This window comes from Schistocerca americana, chromosome 1, assembly GCF_021461395.2.
Source record: "Schistocerca americana isolate TAMUIC-IGC-003095 chromosome 1, iqSchAmer2.1, whole genome shotgun sequence".
Lineage (NCBI taxonomy): Eukaryota > Metazoa > Arthropoda > Insecta > Orthoptera > Acrididae > Schistocerca > Schistocerca americana.
The window spans coordinates 527,805,645-527,830,700 of NC_060119.1; the positions used below are offsets into that span (position 1 = coordinate 527,805,645).

The window sequence follows — 25,056 nt, forward strand, 5'->3', positions numbered from 1 at the left end:
ATACCAGTAATTATACTTGTAATTGTGCGAGACATGTCCTCATGTTGGTTCCTACAAGATATTGCCAAATCTTATTACCTATGATAGTTCTCTCTGAAGAAGAAAATGAAATGAATAATAAAAATTTTATAGTGCTTCAATAATACTGTGACTTCAAGTGTCACTTTTCCATCTTACATTTCCTATGCACTTGGATAGGGTGGACTGTTGTGAAACTCTTTCATTATGGACAATTCTTGTTAAGTTGGGCAAGGGTGGTTCAGGATTGCTCAAACACCTTTGTAAGTAGTGGTAAGCTTAGAGCTCCATTGCTTATTATTATTTACCAATTATTTTTAGTGCACTTACTTTCTGATAATACCGGTTGTATTTTTGCATAACAAGTGTAATCAGTTTTTGCCCAAACATTTGAGCAGTACTCAAAAATGGCTGCTTTCCTAAATACAACTAGGAATTAATGTAATATTGCAAGCACTTGACACAATGAAAAATGCCACAAATAAAACGAAAAAGTCACTCAAGAAACAAAATCATTACCAAAATGTGCCATGCAGGTGATAAGTAATTCTAGTTTAGATCAGTCCAAATGCCATGTCATTTTTCAGTTCTCGTAAAGTAGCCAAATGCTTGCTAGTAGTTATTTTCTTAAGGCAGCCGCATGCCTTGTCATTTTTCTGTTCTCTTAAGGCAGCCAAATGCTTGGTTGTCAGCTGTTCTCTTAAGGTAGACCAATGCCTCATCATTTAACTGTTCTCTTAAGGTATACAAATGCCTCACCATTTTTCTTTTCTCTTCAAACAATGGAAAATCCAGAATGGAATGTAACAATATCAGAGAAGGAAAGTTGCTACTCACTGTGTAGTAGAGATGCTGAGTCGCGATAGGCACAACAAAAAGATTCATACAATTATAGCTTCTGGCCATTAAGGCCTTTGTCAGCAATAGACACACATTCACACATGCGCGCATGTGCGCGCCCACACCCACCCACCCACCCACCCACCCACACACACACACACACACACACACACACACACACACACACACTCTTAAGCAAACACATTTTTGCGGTCTCAGATAACTGAAACAGTGTGGCCGAAAGCTATAATTGTGCAAATCTTTTTGTTGTGCCTATCGCGACTCAGCATCTCCACTACATGGTGAGTAGCAACTTTCCTTCGCTAATATTCTTTTCTATTCAGGTTGCCAACTGCCCGTGATCTCTCAGTGCACTTATCCAAATGTGTGGGATTATCTCTTAAAGTAGTCAAATGACTCATTATTTCCCCTTACCCTTAAGGTAGGTAACCAGATGACTTGTCATTTGCGTGGTCTTTTATGGTAGCCAGAGGCATCATCATTTATCTGTTCTCTTTAGGCAGTCAAATGTCTCATCACTGTGCTTTTTCGAGTGAACAGTTTGTTGAGATATGAAAAGGAATGATCGCGTACAGTCAGTCACAATTTACCTGTGACCTTTTGGTTCATTGATAGGATACTGGGAAAACACATTCAGTCTACAAAAGAGATTGCTTACAAAACACTCGTGCAACACATCCTAGAATGTTGCTTAAGTATAAGGTCTGTTCAGAAAATTCCTGATCATTCGTAATTCTCTTCCAGTGGTGTGTTGGGGTGAAATGCAGTTGGCATAACTGCACATGCCTATGTTTAATGTGTAACTGTCGGAAGTTTTGTTGTTGTATGTCTGGTAGTTACTGTTCAGTGCTGTACTGAGTAGAATATTGTGTCACACAGTTTCCAAATTTTGTGATGGCAGAGTTAGAGGTGCAATGCATCTGCATTGAATTTTGCATGAAACTCAAGGAAACCTTTACGGAGGTACAGGAAATGATGCAGGAACCTACAGTAATGAGTGCTTAAGCTGTACTCAGTGTTACAAATGGTTCACATAGTTTAAAAATGGTGGGATGAAAGTTGAAAGATGACCCTCATTCAGGATGATCTTCAATGTCTACCGACAATGCTCATGTCAGAAATGACAACAAAACTGTGCATGCCAATCAAAGACTGACTGTCAGGGAGATTGTAGAAGAATGTAACATTTCAGTTGTGTCACATTGTGAAATCTTGACACAGGATCTTGGAGTGCATCATGTGTCTGCCACATTCATACCACAAAAAATGATGTATTGTATATATTAATACTATTAGTAGGATCTATGGAATGAAAAACTAATCTAATCTAATCTAATCAAAGCTCATGAGTCAAGACCAGAAAGACCTTCACTTTGCAGTCTGTGAAGATCTTTTGGATTGCGTGAATGGGAATGAGATATTTCTTAAGAGAATCATACGTGGTGATGAGATGTGGGCCATTGGTTATGATATTGAGACCAAAGTTCAATCTTCACAGTGGGCTGGGAAATGTTCTCCAGGAATAAAAAAAAGCTCATCAGGTCAGGTCAAATGTCAAAGCCATAGTGATAGTTTTCTTTGACTTTGAAGGATTAGTTCCTCATGCATTTCTGCTGCAGGGACAAACTGTTAATCAATGGTACTATCAGAGTGTGCTGTGATGCCTGTGAGAAAATGTGAGAAGGAAATGGCCTTAAATGTTGTGAGAGAATTCATGGCTCTTGCATCATGATAATGCACCCACACATTCATCCCTGTTGGTGTGTAACTATTGCACAAGAAATGAAATCACTTCATACTCTCCAGACTTGTTGACCTTTTGTTTTTTAATTTCCAAGATTAAAAAAAAACCATCGAAAGGACAAAGTTTTGCTATGATAGATGAGATAAAAGAAAATCCACAGATGTCACTTCGCGCGATCTAGCAATAGGCGTTCCGAGACTGCTCCGGAAGTGGAAATGGAGTTGGGAGCAATGTGTCAACTGTGACAGGACTGGAGTAGAAAGTGCTGTATGGGTGGATTGGGCAGGTCTTGCACCTGGGTTTTCCACAGGAGTATGATCCATGTGGCTATCGGTTGTGATTGGGAGCTGCATAGGGAAGGATGATGATGTTTGGTTTGTGTGGCTCTCAACTGTGTGGTCATCAGCACCCGGACAAAGTCCAAATTTTTACACAGGCCAATTTTTACACAGCCAAATCCAGCCACTGTCACGAATGATGATGATGATGATTAGGAGGAGGAGGAGGATGATGAGGATGATGACAATACCCAGTTCCTGGGCAGAGAAAATCCTGAACGCAACCACGAATTGAACCCAGGACCCCGTAATCCAGAGGTAGCAACACTAGCTGCTAGACCACAAGTTGCGGACACATAGGGAAGGACTGGGATGTGGAGGTTGAGTGGGTGATGGAACACCACTTTAGGAGGGGTGGAAGTATCTAGGGTAGGATGTCCCTCATCAGGACACGATGGTAGGTAATGAAAGCCCTGGCGAATGGTGAAGTTCAGTTCTTCCAGTCTGGGGTGGTGCTGCGTGATGAAGAGGACACTCCTTTGTGGCTGGTTCTTGGGGTGGTAGGAGGATTGGGAGTGTGAGGGGAAATGGCATGGGAGGTCTGGGGGATGATGCTTGTCTGTGGAAGCTTTGGTGAGACCCTCAACATACTGAGCAAGGGAGTTCTTGGTACCGCAGACACTCCGTCCCCAGGTTGGCCAGGCTGTATGTGAGGAATTTTTTGGTGTGAAAGGGGTGACAGCTGTTAAAATGCAGGTACTGTTGGTGGTTGGTGGCTTTAATGTGGACAAAGGTTAGGATGGTGCCATCAAAGAGGAGAAGGTCAACATCTAGGAAGGTGGGATGCTGGGTTGAGGAGGACCATGTGAAGCGAGTGGGAGCGAAGGTGTTAATGTTGTGAAGGAACGAAAGTTGAGTGTCTTGGCCCTGAGTCCAGATCATGGAAACATCATCAATGAATCTGAACCAGACTAGGGGTTTGGTGTTTTGAGAAGCTAAGAAGGTCTCTAGATGGCCCATAAAAATGTTGGCAGGGACATCTTTCACTGGTAACACTAGAAATTAATAGACAGAGGAACTCTCCAGTAATAGTGATAATGGTCAATGCAGTAAACTCTTGTCTCCCACAAGTAACTCTTCTGTGAGTTTACTTAGCAGATGTTATGTAAGTTTTTAGTTTATCTTGCTCACACCATTAAGTGACTTGGCAAGAAATTGATTTATGTATTAGTTTGTGATTGAGTTGTTAAAATTAAATTTTGTAAGCAATATAATTGAGGCACAAAAAGCTTTCTTACCCATCATAAAATTTCTCCTGCACTGTTTAAATACATGCATAAAAAAGTTTTACTTCACGCTGGTTCCCAGAACTCCTGAAGATAGACGTTGACTGTGGGTATTGTATCACAGACTCAGACCCTTTGACTGTTCAGAGATGTCACTAAACCTGCCCAAAGATGTAAACAACCATACATGAGCAGCACCTATTAGACAGAGGGGGTCTGACAGCCAATCAGTTCCAGTCATTCCACTAGGTAGGAGGTACACGGAGGTATTGCCTGTAGTTCAGCCATGCCTAGATGGTCAATACTGTGGTTTGATCGTCTGTGCACTGTTACTTTGTGCCAGGAAGGGCTCTCAACAAGGGAAGTGTCGAGGATCACAGAGTGAAACAAAGCGATGTTGTTCAGACATGGAGGAGACACAGAAAGACAGGAACTGCCAATGACATGCCTCGCTTAGGCTGCCGAAGGGCTACTACTGCAGTGGATGACTGCTACCTACAGATTATGGCTCGGAGGAACCCTGACAGCCACGCCACCATGTTGAATAATGCTTTTCATGCAGTCACAGGATGTCCTGTTATGACTCAAACTATACACAATAGGCTGCATGATGCACAACTTCACTCCTGATGTACATCGCGCGGTCCATCTTTGCAACAACGACACCATGCAGCACGGTTCAGATTGGCCCAAAAACATGCCGAATGGACCACTCAGGATTGGCATCACGTTCTCTTCACCGGTGAGTGTCGCATATTCCTTCACCCAGGCAGTCGTCAGAGTTGTGTTTGGAAGCAACCCGGTCAGGCTGAACACCTTAGACACACTGTCCAGTGAGTGCAGCAAAGTGGAGGTTCCCTGCTGTTTTGGGGTGGCATTATGCGGGTCTGACGTATGCAGCTGGCTGTCATGGAAGGCACCTTAATGGATATATGATACGTGAATGCCATCTTCTGACTGATAATGCAACCATATCGGCAGCATATTAGCGAGGCATTTGTCTTCATGGATGACAATTCATGCCCCCATCGTGCACACGTTGTGAATCACTTCCTTCAGGATAACAACATTGCTCGGCTAGAGTGGCCAGCATGTTCTCCAGACATTGAACATAGATTGTAAAGGGCTGTTTATGGATGACGTGACTCATCAACCACTCTGAGCTATCTATGCCGAATCGCCATTGATGGGTGGGACTATCTGGACCAACAGTGCCTTGATGAATTTGTGGATAGTATGCCACGATGAATATAGGCATGCATCAATGCAAGATGATGTGCTACTGGGTACCAGAGTTACCAGTGTGTACAGCAATCTGTACCACCATCACTGAAGGTCTCACTGTATGGTGGTACAACATGCAATGCGTGGTTTTCATGAGCAATAAAAAGGGTGGAAATGATGTTTATGTTGATCTCTATTACACTTTTCTGTACAGGTTCCGGAACTCTCGGAACCGAGGTGATGAAAAACTTTTTTTGATGTGTGTAGAAATAAGTAAGTAGTGGCTCCTATAATGAAAATACAGGTATAAGAGGAGCTAAATGGCTGTTGCAGAATGAGCTGTCAACATCTTATACATTGCAGATAACACAGAAAATAGGCCTTTACAGTTGGAAAGTAGTAATCATATATATTTGTCACCTTTACATTCAGAAAATAGTAATCATATGCATTTGTCCTCTTGTTTGATAGTCGCAATTGGAATTTTCTTATGTGGTCAGGAGACCTCACTGCAACATTTGATTCTTACTCTAAGAAGATATTGTAATAACTATTCTGATTTTTTAGGCAAGTTGTCAGCATTTATCTTAATCTGCAGCACAAGCAATGATTTGATTTCAATATTGTTTACTGTAGACTTGTCTTTTTCATTGAATGCAAACAGTAATGCTTCTTCCTAAGGTAATTTATTTTTTGCAACATTTTCATGTGAAAAAATTCCAAGTTCAGTTCTGAAAGCAACAGTATAATAGTAAAGATTAGATATGCTTGTTTTCAGTAACAAGGGAATGGAATTGTTGGTTGGACAAGACTGGAGAGACTTCTTTGATGTTATAATCGTCCAAGCACGAAAACCACGCTTTTTCACAGATGAATCGCGACCTCTGAGACTGTATGATATAGATAATGAAATTCATGTATGGGACCGTGTTTTGAATCTTGAGAAAGGAAAAATCTATTGTGAGGTAGGCTGAAGTTTTTTAGTGCTTTTTAATGACATAAACTATATAAATAATTTGTACTCGATCTTATAGAAAAGTGTGGACCTTTCTTCATCTTACTGTAAATTAACTCACTTCTGACATGACTTACAAACAGAAAAGTATGTGAATGTATTGCCTGTTGGATTCTGTCTTGGTTTCTATGGCCAATGTTTGTTTGCTGATTTTTTTGATGTATCGCCAACACAAGTGGCTGGCATTTTCAGAGCTTCACCCTCCATTGCTGCTGGTGGAGTTGAGTTGAGCTCATAGCTGGAGATTACATGTACCTGTTGCACCAACATCTGAGGGGTTTCCCTGATTGTTACCACTGTGCTTCTCTTCTTGCTACTTAGAATGGTCATTTACTGAAATATGGGAATGTAGGATCTGTTCACCATAATGCTTCCTTCTTTCTTGTTGAAGCTAGGAAAGCCTCAAGACGAATGGAATTCCCATATTTCAGCAAATGACTGTTGGTGATGGCCAGAGTAGAACCACAGTGGTGATGATCATGGAAAAGCTGACAGACATTGACATGACAGGTGCATATAATCTCTGGCCGTGAGTTCGACTCCAATCCACCACCAGCAGTGGAGGATGAAGCTTTGATAATACCAGCCACTTGTGTTGGTGATACATCTGAAAAATCATCAAACAAACATGAGACAGAAGGGAACAGGCAATATGACAGCAACAGGTCACAAAAGCCTGAACTATGTAGAAAAGTATATATTCCAATAAATTTAGTCATCGATAAATCCAATGTTAATTAAATCCAGTAGGAACACTATCTAGTGTGATCATATAAAATAATTTATGAGTGAATGTTTTTGACAGTCTTCTATGAAAATCACCATAGAAAGGCTTAGTTGTTATTTGTTTCAAACACTTAAAACTTACTGAAGATTGCTGCTGTTTGTTATCGACTTCTCATATTCCATTGCACTTGTCATTAATTGTCCATCTCTTGTTTTCAGGGAACTGTTAAACAGTTACAGGAGATGACTGGATGGTTTGGACAACAGGTTTTATATTTTGGTGATCACCCATACAGTGACCTGGCTGATGTTACTCTTGAACATGGATGGCGTACTGGGGCTATCATCAGTGAGCTCACGGTAATTATTTTGTAAGAATTAATATTTACAATTTTCATTGTTCTGTAGCACATGATTACACAAAAAATATGAGGCTGTACCCACAAATAAGTGAGCTTCTGTGCAGGTGGTACAAACCTTATAAAAGGGACTGCAGAAAAGTAAATCCAAGAGTGTAATACACTTCATGGAAAAAATCTCTAGTGAAAGAGCAGAAATGAAAAGTATTTGTTTCTAATATTTTGTCACAAAATATGTCGATGACAAGAAGTAATGTTCAGATAGGAATATTAAGTTGCGTACACACTTGTGAACAATATGCTCACTCAGGGAAAAAAAGGTGGATAGAGTCTTGCTTTAGCATTCTGTGGGCCATACTGCCTGTGAGCACATAGGGGCATCTACATCCACATCTACATCTACATGGATACTCTGAAAATCACATTTAATTGCCTAGCAGACCTTCATAATTCTCTATCATCCCAATCTCGCTTAGAGCGCAGAAAGAATGAACACCTATATCTTTCCATACGAGCTCTGATTTCCCTTATTTTATCATGGTGATCATTCCTCCCTATGGAGGTTGGTGTCAACAAAATATTTTTGCATTCAGAGGAGAAAGTTGGTGATTGGAATTTTGTGAGAAGATTCCGTCGCAATGAAAAACGCCTTTCTTTCAATGATTTCCAACCCCAAATCCTGTATCATTTCTGTGACACTCTCTCTCATATTTCACGATAATACAAAATGTGCTGCCTTTCTTTGAACTTTTTTGGTATACTCTGTCAGTCCTATCTGGTAAGGATCTCACACCGCGCAGCAGTATTCTAAAAGAGGATGGACAAGCGTAGTGTAGAAGTCTCCTTAGTAGGTCTGTTACATTTTCTAAGTGTCCTGCCAATAAAACGCAGTCTTTGGTTAGCCTTCCCCACAACATTTTCTGTGTGTTCCTTCCAATTTAAGTTGTTCATAATTGTAGTACCTAGGTATTTAGTTGAATTTACAGCTTTTAGGTTAGACTGATTTATCGTGTAACCAAAGTTTAACGAGTTTCTTTTAGCACTCATGTGGATGACCTCAAACTTTTCGTTATTCAGGGTCAACTACCACTTTTCGCACAATTCAGATATTTTTTGTGAATCGTTTTGCAGTTTGTTTTGATCTTGTGATGACTTTATTAGTCAATAAACGACAGCATCATCTGCAAACAACCGAAGACGGCTGCTCAGATTGTATCCCAAATTATTTATATAGATAAGGAACAGAAAAGGGCCTATAACACTACCTTGGGGAACGCCAGAAATCACTTCTGTTTTACTCGATGACTTTCCATCAGTTACTATGAACTGTGACCTCTCTGGCAGGAAATCACAAATCCAGTCATATACCTAAGACAATATTCCATAAGCACGCAATTTCAATATGAGTTACTTGTGTGGTACAGTGTCAAAAGCCTTCCAGAAATCCTGAGATATGGAATTGATCTGAAATCCCTTGTCGATAGCACTCAACACTTCACGTGAATAAAGAGCTAGTTGTGTTTCACAGGAATGGTGTTTTCTAAACCCATGTTGACTGTGTGTCGATAGACTGTTTTCTTCGAAGTAATTCATAATGTTCAAACACAACATATGTTCTAAAATCCTGTAATTTAGTGGATTACTCATACTACCATTCTTGAATATTGGTGTGACCTGTGCAACTTTCCAGTCTTTGGGTACGGATCTTTTGTCGAGCGAACGGTTGTATATGATTGTTAAGTATGGAGCTAGTTCTTAAGACAGCAATCATCATTCCTTTTGGCGCATTTGAGAGCAAATTTATGACTTTTGGACTCGAGAACACTGCTCAAACATGGCATCGCTTCATTGAATCAGCGCTATAGGGCCTAACTTTTTCTTTCGTTTTTTCAATCATTGGCAGAGCAACATCAGCATCATTTAACAGAAGTATTTAAGTTGCTGGAACACTGTGTTGTCATCTAAACACTGCTAAATGTGTCTTTCACCAGCCCCAAGTGAATTTCCAAGGACATTGGCAGGATCACTACCATTGCAAGAGAGGATTTCACAACCAAATACGGGCAAGGAATTGCATTGATTTATCAGCATGGTAAATTTTTATTGCTGTCACTTGCCACAGCCTGCTGAATTACAGGAGCTGTTAATGGCAGCGCTCACTGGCCAGAAGAACAAGAGTAACTTGGCTATACCATGAACTATGTATATGTGTGGTGCTTGAAGTAACCAAAAAAAGGTTCACAGACACCAAACTACTGCCTCATCCTGAGCCTACTGCACCTTGGCACCAGTAATTGACACTAGCCAGATGATGACTCATGCAGTTGCATTGACGGTGTAGTGACGCATGCCAACCATTCGCGTTCTTCTTGCACAAATTATCACCCTCACAAAATCTGTGGAGCACATATGACAGAGAACTTCTGGCTATTTATGAGTTTGTCAAATACTCAGGCATTGCCTAGAAGCTAGAGACTTCATTATCTACAATGACCACAAACTGGTATCGTATGTTTTTTGCCAGAACAATACGAATCTTCCACCTAGGCAACACAATCAGCTAATGTTCATCTCGTGGTTCAGCATGATGTCTGGCACATCTCTGGCATTGACAAAGTGATGGTTGATTGATTGTCTGAATGTCCAACTTTTCCAAATTCCAGGCAATTATGTCAAGCTACACCGTGACATAACTACATCAAAACCATGGCCGTTCCTATCTATTGCTCACAGTGGGGATATCTTCAGTATGCTACACATTGATGTCATCAGTCCATTGCCATTATCTGACAGCAAGTGCTACACACTTACAATTAGGTTTTTACACCTGCTGGGTGGAAGTTGCACCGGCGGACATTACAGCAAAAACCCTGGCTTTCATTTTCAGGCCGTATTGGCTGTTGTGCTTGGGATGTCCACTACACCTCATAACAGACAGAGGATGACAAATTGAATCCAACCTGTTTGACCAAATCATGAAGTTTTGTAGCACAGCTCATCATAAAACAACATGCTGCCATGGGGTCAGTAATAGGATGATTGAGAAATGGCACCACCAACATCAGACAGCAGTGATGTGCCACAATTCTGAATGGACCAAGGCCCTTCCCATGGTATTACTCAGCCTCAGAAAAACTTTCAAACCAGATCTAGACACTTCTTTGGCATAACTGGTGTATGGCAAGATGTTGAGGCTTCCAGGAGAATTCATGGAAACAAACGCTCCATCATAACCAAGGGAGGATCAACAGAAATTCTTACATTGATTGCAAGAGCACGTGGCCTGAATGTGTCCACACCAGCTTCACAGACACAGTACAGCTACCACCTTTGTGCATCAAGACTTGAATGCCTGTTCACACATAATATTCACTTGCTAACGTGTACCTCAAGATCTGGTCGCTGCGTCCACTTTCCAGACCGCTCATTTGAATAACACTTGGCTTTCACCATGGGGGCTGATGTGCCAACATAGTGCAGTTACATAGTATTGTGTCGCACATACCATGTGACCGTGTGTGTGTGTGTGTGTGTGTGTGTGTGTGTGTGTGTGTGTGTGTTTGTGTGTTTGTTTACAAATACCATGTGACTGTGTGTGTGTGTGTGTGTGTGTGTGTGTGTGTGTGTGTGTGTGTGTGTGTGTTTGTTTGTTTGTTTACAAACAACACACCATCAAATATTTCGCACCAGACACCAGAGGCACTGTGTTTTGGGTGCGTGTGTTTTTATTTTCTTATACTTTGATTATGCTTTTTGTATATTTTGTATCTTCCATGCAGGTAATTTGTTTGTGCATAGTTGTGAGATAATTGATAATCTGTTCCCTGCATGTTATGATTTTGAATCGCAAGCTCAGAATGGTTGAACAAGACGTGTTTTTTGCTGCCTCTTGTGGCTGTGATCAATAAAACTACTGTTAATTGTTTGAGGGAGTTTTGTGTAGCCTGGTTCTGTCATATCGAGTACATGCAGGTTCTAAAAGTCAAATTATAGTCTGCGCAGCTTCTAGCAATACTTTTCTTGAGAATGTGGAGACATAGCAAGAAAACATAATTTGCCACAACAGTGTGAGGTGGCTGAGTCTGGGAAAACTGTTGAAAAGAATGGGCATTGCAGAATAAAATCCTCTTTATTTCTGGGCATGAAGGAGATATCTCATGATTGTGTTACAAAAATATGATGTGAGAATGGAGATATGAATTTGTGTCTGCACCTGATTTGTTTGAGAAACTGAAAGAAGTTGTTTGCCCATGAAATGTGTAAAATCTTTCAAAGCAAAACCTGATCAGTTTGTAAGGCAAAGCAGTAAAGATAATTATTGACATTTTCCTGTGTTAAGAAAAAATGAAGTGCCTGAAAGTACTTCTGCTAAGATGAGGGATCATTTGCAGAGTTTTGAGGCTTCAGGACTTTAAGAAAACTGAGCCTCAGGCCAGTTCTCTCACTTATTGCATCACTGCTATACTGGCAGAGCACCTAAAGAGGTGCAACTTGAAACTACTGACATGCAATCAGGTCACTTTGTGAAAGAAGTATTTAATTCTGAGCCTTTTTAAAAACTTTGTTTGATGAAAAAATTCCATATATGATAGAAATTACTTGGAAAATGTTCCTTCTATTCGGGTCTACTTATACACACATCAAAAAAAGTTTTGCATCACGTTGGTTCCAAGAGTTTGGAACCTGATCAGAAAACTGGAATAGAGATCAACATAAACATCATTTCCACTATTTTTATTGCTCTTGAAAACCAAACATTGCATGTTGTACCATTACACAGCGAGACCTTCAGAGGTAGTGGTCCAGATTGCTGTATGCACCACTACCTCTAAAACCCTGCAGCACGTCCTCTTGCATTGATGCATGCCTTTACTTGTCATGGCATACTATCCACAAGTTCATCAAGGCACTGCTGGTCCAGACTGTCCTACTCCTCAATGGCGATCTGGCATAGATTCCTCAGAGTGATTGGTGGGTCACATCATCCATAAACAGCTGTTTTCAGTCTATCCCAGGCATGTTTGAAAGGGTTCATGTCTGGAGGACATGCTGGCCAATCTCGCAGAGCGATGTCACTATCCTGAAGGAAGTCATTTACAAGATGTGCACGATGGGGGCGCGAATTGTCGTCCATGAAGACAAATGCCTCACCAATATGCTACCGATATGATTGCACTATCGGTTGGAGGATGGCATTCAAGTATCGTACAGCCATTATGGCGCCTTCCATGACAGCCAGCTGCATACATCGGCACCACATAATTCCACCCCAAAACAGCAGGGAACCTCCATCTTGCGCACTCACTGGACAGTGTGTCTAAGGAGTTCAGCCTGACCGGGTTGCTTCCAAACATGTCTCTGATGAGTGTCTGGGTGAAGGAATATGCAACACTCACCAGTGAAGAGAACGTGATTCCAGTCCTGAGTGGTCCATTCGGCATGTGTCTGGGCCAATCTGTACCATGCTGCATGGTGTCGTGGTTGCAAAAATGGATATCGCACAGTTTGAGTCATAACAGGACGTCCTCTGGTTGCACGAAAAGCATTATTCAACATGGTGACATTGCTGTCAGGGTTCCCCTGAGCCATAATCTATAGGTAACAGTCATCCACTGCAGTAGTAGCCCTTGGGCAGCCTGAGCAATCCATGTCATAGACAGTTCCTGGCTTTCTGTGTGTCCTCCATGTCTGAAAAACATCGCTTTGGTTCACTCCATGATGCCTGGACACTTCCCTTATTGAGAGACCTTCCTGGCACAAAGTAAAAATGCACACACGATTGAACTGCAGTACTGACCATCTAGGCATGGCTGAACTACAGACAACATGATCTGTGTACCTCCTACCTAATGGAATGACTGGAACTGATCGGCTGTCAGACGATGTCTAATAGGCACTGCTCATGCACGGTTGTTTACATCTTTGGGTGGGTTCAGTGACATCTCTGAACAGTCAAAGGGACTGTATCTGTGATACAATACCCACAGTCAACGTTTGTCTTCAGGAGTTCTGGGAACTGTGGTGATGCAAAACTTTTTCTGATGTGTGTATTTGTGAGCAAAGTTTTTCTTACTTGGAGACCAACAAGAGTAAATATAGATGTTCTTTGAGAGACATTAACGTACAGGCTGTGATGAGAATCCAACAAGCAATATCACTCATGATTTCAAATTTTTTTTTAGAAAGGGGCATTACAGTAAATTTGTCTCATTAAACTGATTATAAAAGTCAATGTACATGCAGCTGTTGGTTGTATGAAATTAGCACAAAAATAAACTGAATAAGACTGCCACTGTTTTATTTTATTTACTTTTATTGATTTTTGTGGTACACTTTATACCTTTGTTGAAATGTCAAGTTAACTACTGAATGCAATCATTTTAAAAGTTGTGGCCCTCCACTAAGCTTCACTTCCACAAAGGGCCCCTGAGCCAAAACAGTTGCCCATTCCTGCTGTACAGGGTTGAATAATTTCCTGTAATGATTTTGAGTTCACCAATTAAAAATTCTGGAATCTGAATATGGAGTATTAGCTCCAAAATACATTAAAGCTACTTATTATTCAGTATTTACTGACTAATGACAGAATTTTGTGAAAGAGCAAATAACTTCTAACTCAGTGAAGTTTGTATGTACAGAGTGAACCAAAACTCCACCGATAAACTTTCAGACATGATAGTATGAACTAAAACAAGAAAAAGAGGTCTGGTAAACACGGCTCTAAATTTATACCTTAAGATCTATGACCACTTGTTCAGTAGAACAGATGTTTTTCAAAGTAGTGAAGGTGAATAAGTGCTCATAGCTCTTAAGATATGCATTTTAGAGTCCGTGTTTGCTAAACGTTTTTTCTTGTTTTGGCCCATACTATCACCCATGAAAAATTATTGTTGGAGTTCTGGTTCACCCTGAATGTGTTTTTTCTAAGTATTTCAAATTTTTTATGAACAAAATTTTCACAGTATAAATTTGGAGTCAGTTATGCTAACGCCTGTTTGTATAATTTCAGTTAAAGTTTCTGTTGTCAGTAAACAGTATATCTCAGTATGACTTGTTGCACTCCTTTTGTTTCAGATTGTTTGTCATGTGGTCTTTGTGTATGATAAAGAGTTAAAACTATAAGGAAACACTCTGCTGTAATTGTCTTGGGTACGAAGCTGTTGCCATTTAATTTTACTACACTTAAATCTAAGGGACAATTCCAGTTACATCCAAGAAGTCAGGTTCAGATTTGGTGTCTATTCACTGAATACAATGATGCTGCGACAGAAAGGACATATTCCTATATTAGTGACAAAAATGGCCACTGAGCAGTTCATAGTGATTTATAATAATACCTGGAGACTATTGGGCCTTGTTTCAGCTGTCTTTCCAACTTGAAGTTGTTGATGCCACTTTTGAAGACAACAGTATCAAACAAATCTTGTGCTTCTCTTTCTCCACCATTGTACTATCACACTGCTTCTGAAATGAATCCACATAGGTAATGAGATTTGTAAACCGAGAGATCTCATGCTACGTCTGAAACCTATATGCATTGCCAATTACTGGACATATCTCCTATATACAACAAAGTAATCATACCTTAAAATGAAAGAACAATGTTGGATAAAATTTCATTCATTTTATGCACTTAACTGGCATATCCAATTGTAGCGTAACTGGAATAACCAATTGTAGCGTAGGGGTTGACTGGATGTGACCCCTGACGAGGGTTCAGGATGGTCAAGTGGAGAGACATTGGTGAGGACCTGTGATACTTCCAAGGTGTCAAAGAGACAGCATTAAATTAATATCCATTTATTGCTGAGATTTTTACAGTGATTCAGTCTCCTTCTCAGCTTGGCCTGGTAGGACCCTTGCAGCAAGAATGCTCTAGGTGTCGTGTCAGAGCCCATGATGGAATCTGCAGTCATAGTCTCTGGTGCTGTCTGCAGTTAGTTCCTTGGCCTAATGCTGGGTGGAGCAGTGGCTGGTGTGTCTCCGCAGCTTAGCATGACTGTGGACAGCCAATGAAGCCTTAGTGCTCTCATTGAGAACAGTTGCACTTAGGATCTGCAGGCCCCTTATGGCAATTGTCATGATGGCGAGAAGGAAGAAGTCCTACCAGCTACACAGACGTCAGCCCAAGGGGTGGTCCCAGCATTAGCTGATAAGGTGATGGCGAGAAGGAAGAAGTCCTACCAGCTACACAGACGTCAGCCCAAGGGGTGGTCCCAGCATTAGCTGATAAGGTGATACACACACTGCCAAGGAGTGATGGCACCAGGCATCCTGCTCTCAAGGTGAACAGCTTGCAATTGTATAGATTAGTTCTTTATATGTGGAAGATCTGCTTGGTCTTCATCTTCAGTCAGTCATGGCTGTGATTGGCAGGATGGCAGTGCCCAGAATAGAAGTTCCTGCCCCCCCCCCCCCCCCCCCCCCGCTCTCTCTCTCTCTCTCTCTCTCTCTCTCTCTCTCTCTTCTCTCTCTCTCTCTATCTATCTCTCTCTCTCACACACACACAGAGAGAGAGAGAGAGAGAGATGGCTGCAGACTTGTAGAAATAGACTCTAAAAAGGCATCAGTCGACAACAGTTCATTGTTTGTCAACAGGTCTTCCTGCAGCTAACAGAGCTGGCCTTCTGTTGATATCAGTGATGTAGATGGAAAGACCAGACTCTGAGCAGTGAGTGGAAAGAAGAGGAGGGTTAAAAAGTGGTCAATGACATGATTCCTCCATATAGGTGGCTGAATATGCTCCAGTTTTTTGAACCTGTCAGTGTTCTCTGCTAGGTTAATGTTTAGTTTCAGAGCTTCAGAGTATTCTTTTATGCAAGACTGAAAGACATTCCTGAGTAGTCTTTAGCAGTAGTTATTCCATATTGCCCAGTTAACAGAATATTGTTATGCCTCCTTTGCAGTGAAATCATGGTGCTGAATCAGGTGTTCCTGACAGACTCTATTGCACAGTCTGTGGCACCTTCTCCTAGCTTGCTTAGTGCCCCTAGGTGTTTATACTCATTATGCAACCATCGTGTACCAGGCAGCCATACTCTGCCTGGACATAGATGCAGGTACCTCAAAAATTCTATTCTTCACTCCAATACTATTTTTTTTTTTTTTTTTTTTTTTTTTTTTTTTTTTTTTTTTTTTTTTTTGTTCAATAGAAGTCTGTGAGCTGAAATATTGGCTTCATTTCCACTATAGACATGAGGATTGTCTCATGTTACAGACTAACTAAGCATGAATGTAGTCTGACATCTCTCTGAGTGATAATAATTGTAAGTGCTTTTCCTTCTGCAGTACATAAATTCTGCTGGCTTCATTTTAATTGTAAATTTATGTTCTTTTCACAAAACATCTAAACAACAAGCACAGAATGTTTACATTCAAATAGGTAAAAATTATGACAATTTATCATAATAAAATTCAAAAATTGTAGTTGAATGTTGTGATTGTATCTACAGTTGTAGAAATAGCAGTTCACTTGCAGCTGATTCTAACTATTAATCGCAGTGGCCATTAACATGTCAACTGCCACAAGGCCACTGGTAGAGACGGCAAAGCGCCACACCTGACACTGTCTGCCCACAGTAGCCACAGGCTCCACTGGGTTTAGTCCTCTATATGATGCATGCATTAATTTGTAGTCCTTGATTGATTGGTGGTGGTGTACAGGAAATTAAGTACATCATCTTGTTGAATGTTTTGAACTTTGTTTTTTTCCAACTATACTATGAACAGAATTTTCTATGCTAATTCTTATAAAATTTCATTGTCACTCTATTTCCATTGTAAAGATGACAGCTAATTTTGGTATGAACATTGAGTTTTGCTTTATCATATAAAACAAGCATACAAATGGATCCCCTGCTGTCATCCTGTGGGATTGGATGGCACAACATTGTAAATGTCAATAAATGACTGGTTTCATTGAGAAAGAATCACTGAGAATATTGGAAGAATGTGATTTTGATGTCAGTGATTCAGCATTATCAGAGTTTTCTACCAAAGAATACGAATTTGTGGACACAATTAATAACAATACCAATGATGATCACAACCATTGTATTGGTACTGGCACTGGAGTCCAAGAAAACTGTAGCAGCTGTAAAAAGCCACAATTGCAACCAAGACTAAACTGATAATACCTCTCCAATCCAAGATCACTGGACCATCTGAAGATATACTGTACTAAACAGAGTATAGTTTGTGGCCTTCAGGGGACACAAGGCATCAGACATGGGGCTCTGCTGTGTCCACGGCAGCCTCATGTCAGTTGATGTGTTAAAGAATTACAGTACATAAGTCTACTGAATTCCAAATTATTTTAAAAGACTTCTTTAGATTTGTGTTTATAGACTTCATGTGATTTTTGTATTTCTTGCTTTGAATAAATATTTTATTTACTTTAGTTGTTTGCTCCAGAACATGAATCCAAAAGACAACAGGGAGTGAAAGTGAATATTGCCCTTGTCATCAAGTTAACAGTTGTTATTATTAATAAAGAAAATACTTGCATAGAATGCACATGGAGTCACTAGACTAGTGCATTATTTCTCAGATGGAGTTGTGAACCTTACCAATATGTAGTTGGCAGACAAAGAAATGGGAATGGTAAAATAAGTGTTTCCAGAATGCCTTCTAATACAGATGTAATTATAAACACTGATTCATGTTCTTCAAGAAAACATTATTAGGAGTGTTTCATATATACAGTCCTCAGGAGCCTAAAAGTTCCACTTGTTGAATATGAGATCAGCAAAGAACTAGACCTAATCTTGATTATAATCACAAAAGATGTTATAAGTGAATAAGTCTAAGTTTCATGTTTTCATTTCTTTTATTCATCAGTATACAATACAGTTGTCAATAATGTGTTATTTTAGGTTGTGTAAAGATATAGACAGAACTATTTTAATGTTTTTTTGAAAATTGTATTTCATACAATCATATCTGAAAGAACAGACACTGTTGAGATCTACAGACGTACGAAATACTTTTCCTTGATGTCAGCTGTGTTAGGTATAGATTGGGTAGTAGATCTGTACCTAATACAGCTGATTTAGCATCTTACACTTGTAGATCTAGTATGGATAAAGGAGTTGCCATTTTCATAAAACAAGGGTATATACACAGAACTGCTGAATTAAGCAAATTAACTCAGCTCAGTACAGCCGATAGATACACAAAAAACAGAACCAAAAATTTACATTCCTAGCTTTCAGAACAAATGTTCCTTCATCAGGGTGGAGAGGGGGGAAAGAAAGGGAAGAAGGGAAAGTGGATTCAGTTACTCACAACCCAGGTTATGAAGCAACAGGGAAAGGAAAACAGGGAGGGTAGCAAGGATGGAGGTATGGTTGTCAGAGGGAAGCCAAAGATATTCTACTGTAAGTACTGTGCCAGCTTCAAACCAAAGAGGATGCATACAGAAGTAAAGATGTATATAGTATAAAGATAAACACAACTATGTAGGATGAAAAGATGCATGAACCACAACAGAACCTTCAACAAACCCCCCTCATAGCCAACAAACCTAGCGTAGCCACCCTACTCAATCTCCCCATCCCAGCACATACCCCACACAGACCAAATTTCAACTATAACCACAGTCAAATGCCACATATCACCAGTCCCAATTCAGTTGTAAACCTCTCATCCAGATCCCTCTCTCCTCCAGAGACATCTGTTCTATCAAAAGGCTTAACCTTTAGCCCCACGCCTAAATTCAACCACACTGCCCTGGTTAAAGATCTCCTTTCATTCACCCGGAACCTCAACTGGAAATATCACTTCATTACCCAAACACAGCCCCCAAATACTAGACCCAGTGTTGAACCCTGTCTAGAACAGTTCTGACCGCCTTCTCAAAGGGATCCTCCTCCCCTCCCCCAAACCATTCCTTGCAGACATTTCAGGAATTCCTCACATCCAGTGTTGCCTCCCAGTCCTTCTTGAAGAACATCCCGACAACCCCCAACATCACCCCAGCTGAATCCCGTGCCATTAAGGAGCTGAAAACAGACCGCTCTATTGTCATCATCCCGGCAGATAAAGGCTCCACAACTGTGGTACTTGACCGTGTGGAGTATGTGGCAGAAGGACTGCGTCAACACTCCGACACCTCAACCTACAAAACTGTTACCCAGGATCCCATTCCCTCCATCCAGACTGAGCTGCAGAAAATCCTAAAAATCCAAGGTCCCTCACAAGGCCTCACAACGGCTTCCATAGACTTACTCACTCCACCTGAGCCACGTACCCCTACCTTCTACCTATTACCCAAAATCTACAAAGAGAACCATCCTGGCCGTCCCATTGTAGCAGGCTTCAAAGCCCCAACAGAATGTATCTCAGCTCTGGTAGACCAACACCTCCAACCTGTCACCTGCAGACTCCCATCCTACATCAAAGACACAAACCATTTCCTAGAATGCCTCAAATCCATTCCCACTCTCTCCCACCTGAAACCTTTCTTGTCACCATAGATGCTACACCTCTTTACACAAACACCCCACATACCCATGGTCTCTCTGCCCTTGAGCACTACCTCTCCGAATGCCCACCTGAAGATCTTCCAAAAACCTCGTCGCTTATCACACTTACCAACTTCATCCTCACCCATAATTACTTCACGTTTGAAGGCCAGACCTACAAACAAATCAGGGGAACAGCCATGGGAACCAGGATGGCTCCGTCCTATGCCAACCTCTTCATGGGCCGCATGGAGGAGGCTTTCCTAAAGACCCAACAGCTGCTTCCCCTGGCCTGGTATAGGTTTATAGATGACATCTTTGTGGTCTGGACTCATGGTGAAGAAACACTTCTTAATTTCCTCCATAACCTCAATTCCTTTTCGAATCTGAATTTCACCTGGTCCTTCTCCAAAACCGAAGCCACCTTCCTGGGTGTTGACCTTCATTTTGTTGAAGCTCACATCCACACCTCTGTCCATATCAAACACACAAACAAACAATAGCACCTTCACTTTGATAGCTGCCATCCATTCCACATCAAATGCTCCCTTCCCTACAGCCTAGGTATTCGTGGCAAATGTATCTGCTCCAGTGACGAATCCCTCAACAATTACACCAATAACCTGACCAGTGCTTTCCTCTCCCACAACTATCCTGCAGACTTTGTCCACAAACAGATCTCCCGAGCAATACATTCCTCCCCATCCAACAACAATGTTCCTACCCCCAGACCACACAGAAGCATCCCCCTTGTCACCCAATATTATCCTGGCCTCGAATACATCAACAAATTACTCCGCCAGGGATATGACTTTCTCAAGTCAACCCCTGAAATGAGATCATCCCTTGACAAAATTCTCCCCACACCACCCAGAGTTGCCTTTCGTCGCCCCCCCTAACCTCCGTAACATCCTTGTTAAACCCTACAATATCCCCAGACTACCTTCTCTGCCCAGCGGTTCCTACCCCTGTAACTGACCCCGCTGCAAAACCTGCCCCATGCATCCCCCCACAACCACCTACTCCAGCCCCGCTACTGGTAAAACATACACAATTCAAGGCAGGGCCACGTGTGAAACTACACATGTCATTTATCAGCTGACATGCCTGCACTGCACAGAGTTTTACATCGGTATGACAACAACTAAACTGGCTGAGTGCATGAACGGACACAGACGAACTGTCCACCTAGGAGATGTCCAATACCCAGTAGCGGAGCATGCCCTCCAGCATAATTCTAGGGACCTAGGAACCTGCTATGCCGTATGTGCCATTTGGCTTCTCCCACCCAACACCAGTCCCTCTGAACTGCGGAGATGGGAACTTGCACTCCAACACATCCTTTCATCCCGCCATCCCCCTGCACTGAACCTATGTTAAACAACCTCGCTCCCATTTGCTCTTCAGTCTTCTCCTCTTTCCCTTTCCTCTTAGCCATTCACACATATTTTCATCCTACATAGTTGTGTTTATCTTTATACTATATACCTTTTTACTTCTGTATGCATCCTCTTTGGTTCGAAGCTGGCACAGTACTTAACAGTAGAATATCTTTGGCTTACCTCTGACAACCATGCCTCCATCCTTGCTACCCTCCCTGTTTTCCTTTCCCTGTTGCTTCATAAACTGGGTTGTGAGTAACTGAATCCACTTTCCCTTCTTCGCTTTCTTTCCCCTCTCTCCTTCCTGATGAAGGAACATTTGTTCCGACAGCTAGGAACGTAAATTTTTGATTCTGTTTTTTGTGTTTCTATCGGCTGTACTGAGCTGAGGTAAGTACTGGCTAGCCCCTCTATCTCTTTGTTAGTATTTGTTTTACATCTTTATATGAGATTTTCCATTAATCATTTAGAATTAAGCAAATTCTGTGTTGATCAGCACTTTGAGGTTTGTGCATGTGAAATTCAGCTAGATAATGTTGTGTTGATATTAGCAACAGTGTACAGGTCTCCACTAGGAGATTGGGAGCTATTCATAAAAAAGTTTGACTCCCTATTATGCTGTCTGTCAGACAAAAAGAAGTTATTAATCAGTGGTGATTTCAATGTTAACTTTCTAAGCAATTCTGATAGGAGAAATGAACTAGAAGTGTTGTCAACAACATATCACTTAGAATCAGTGATCAGTTTCCCTACACGTATAGCTCAGGACATTAGTAAAAATGGTTCAAATGGCTCTGAGCACTATGGGACTTAACTGCTGTGGTCATCAGTCCCCTAGAACTTAGGACTACTTAAACCTAAGGACATCACACACACCCATGCCCAAGGCAGGTTTTGAACCTGCGACCGTAGCGGTCACGCATTTCCAGACTGTAGCGCCTAGAACCGCTCGGCCATTCCGGCCAGCAGGACATTAGTACTGTAGATAATGTATTTGTACAGGATGTAGAACAAACACATGCTTTCCCTGTGGTAAATGGATTATCCGACCATGATGCACAGCTGATTAACTTACAAAACCTAACAGAGTGTACACTTCAGAAACCATTAAGTAAAAGTGTGAGGGTGCTCAACCTGGTATCTATAGATCACTTTGAGGATGTAGAAATTAGTATACTTTGCATACTTCCACTTTCTGATGTCATATGGAATAATATTCTGGGGCAACTCAACACTTAGGCAAAAGGTATTCACTGCTCAAAAGAAAGTAGTTAGAATAATGTGTTGGGTTCATAGTCACACATCTTGTAGGCATCTGTTTAAAAGGTTAGGAATTCTTACAACTGCTTCGCAGTACATTTACTCAGTAATGAAATTTTTTCTCAACAACATGGACCAGTTTAAAATCAACAGCGACATTCATGATTACAATACCAGAAAAAAGAAAGACCTACACTATCCTTTTCTTAACCTATGTTTGGCACAGAAAGGGGTAAAATATGCTGCTATAAAACTTTTTGACAAATTACCAGATGAAATAAAATGTCTGATAGACAGCAGTAATAGTTTCAAAAACAAACTGAAATCATACCTCCTTGACAACTCCTTCTATACAGTAAGTGAATTCTTGAATATGTGTAAATAAATCTGGAGATATAATATGTGCATTTTGTGTCATTTAAGGGAATGGGATAGGTAATAGATATATTTAGGTATAACACTATAATGTAAACAAAAAGAAAAAAAAGAAAAGAAAGCAAAACTTGTTTCCTGTGCACATTTCTTGTGCATTTGACACATTCCACATCATAACGGTTTTTCGTGCTATCAATCAATGGAACACATAACTAACCAACTAACTCAAGGAATTCACCACTGTGAATTAATTTCTAAGTATTGTATTTCATGTTGTTATTTTGTACCACACCACTGATAAAGTGAAGGTTGTAGAGTGGACATGTAGCCACTAGACTGATGCCACATAATGGCCATCTTGTTTACTTTCTTACTGTGGGTTCTTTATTCTTGTTATCTCTAATTTGTGACCCAGATGGCACTGCTTTTACTTGAAACTACATATTGAGAGTTGTCTTCAGTTTGCTATGAGCCACTCCATTTATATGTTAGTAGTAACAGTTATTTTCTTCCTTTTTATTTTGTAGTTTTTTGATTTCTTACCATATCTGATGATTGTTGTATGCCAAAACACATTCCATAAATGGTGTGAAATAATTAAGGTGCACTGTAAGCTGACATAGCCACAGAATTATATCTGCAATGCATTTCCCTCACTGACAAAGAGGATTACTTACAAGCAGAAGATGTAGCAAACTGAACATCTTGTTAGTTTATTTAGATGTTGTCTTCATTTTAACTTATTATCTGGCTGATACCAAGAAGTTTTACTCACAGTATTTCATTGATTGCATGAGCTATCATGTCTATTGATGAAGTTATTTTAATTGTTTCAAGCCATACAATGTTTGTCTGCAGATGATTCATATTCGACTGATATGTTTGATGCATTAACTTATATTACAGTTTTGCAACAGTTCTTTATAAAGCCTGTGGAAGCTCATTTATGTGGACCAAAATCTGGAATTCCTGTAAGAAACTGTGTGACTCTCCATATTTCATATTTGCCCTTACTGAGTTCATAATCAGTTGCTGCCTTTGCATACTTCTATCTCCAACTGTCATAGAGTATTATTTCAGATCAATTCTGTGTTCAGACACAAAGCATTCCTTATATTTTATATAAGAACTGCGCATCCTTGGTGGTTTTCAGTTTCTCTCTCACTGTTCTCTTGTATTTCCAGCATGAAATTGAAACTCTTAATAACCCTGAGTTCAAGCAACAATGTAATTGGCTGCAAATGTTGACACAACTGATAGAAGATCATCAAGATAGAGATGAACCTGAATCTTTACAGGAACTCCAAAAATGGATGGCTGAAAGAGATGAGCTCAGGCAAGTTGTAGCATAGTTTATTAACTGATGCTTCATCAGCTGTTGTCGAAAAGATCATTTTCTTTTGATAGTGACAACACATGCACAGTCACATTAAAAATGGTAAAGCAAAACATCAAATTACTATTAGGAATAATATAAATGGCATACATGCATAACATGCTTGGATAGTTCAGTAATAATTTTGTTGGACATTTGCATTAAATGTAGAAGGAAAGTATAGCAGCTACTGATTCGGAATTGTTGACCAACGTATTCATAGAAGTTGTTCAGTCATCTGAATCTGAACATTTTCTTAACTCTTGCATATTGGGATCTTCTGTGCTACATACAAGTGCTGTATCTTGTTATTGTTTAGTGCAGATGATTTTGTTTTGTAAACTGCAGTGTTTCATTTGCATAGTTGATGATAAAATTGGGAGGAGAAGACAAAGAATGCCATTATCTAAAATATTGCCTTTTTGTGAAAAGCCTCAGTGGAACCACCATGTTTAATATTCTTTTGTGATGGACAGTTCACCATAAACAGAATCTTATGCCGTCAGCCAAAAACCCATTATGTGTGGGTGTGGAATTAGACTTGTGAAATCGGCTTACACATCTCATCACCATTGCCTACTGACCATTTTCCAATTATGAAAATTGTAATGCAATGAACAGCTGCACAAAGGTCATTTATAGATGTCTCAAATAGCAAAGCCACAAAAACTTTAACAGTAGGTACTTCA

The 25,056-nt window shown here is 40.5% G+C and overlaps 1 protein-coding gene across 3 annotated transcripts in view; it reads left to right on the forward strand.

Moving 5' to 3' along the window:
- Positions 1-25,056, forward strand: part of LOC124605339 (5'-nucleotidase domain-containing protein 3) — a 132,320-nt gene that overhangs the window by 54,400 nt on the left and 52,864 nt on the right. For 2 of the 3 annotated variants that reach the window (XM_047136949.1, XM_047136968.1), the window contains exons 6-8: positions 6,190-6,376; positions 7,372-7,512; positions 24,177-24,328. In XM_047136949.1, the coding sequence (XP_046992905.1) occupies positions 6,190-6,376; positions 7,372-7,512; positions 24,177-24,328 (480 nt within the window). The remainder of the gene's footprint in view (positions 1-6,189; positions 6,377-7,371; positions 7,513-24,176; positions 24,329-25,056) is intronic. The other variant, XM_047136958.1, reaches the window with a different exon arrangement.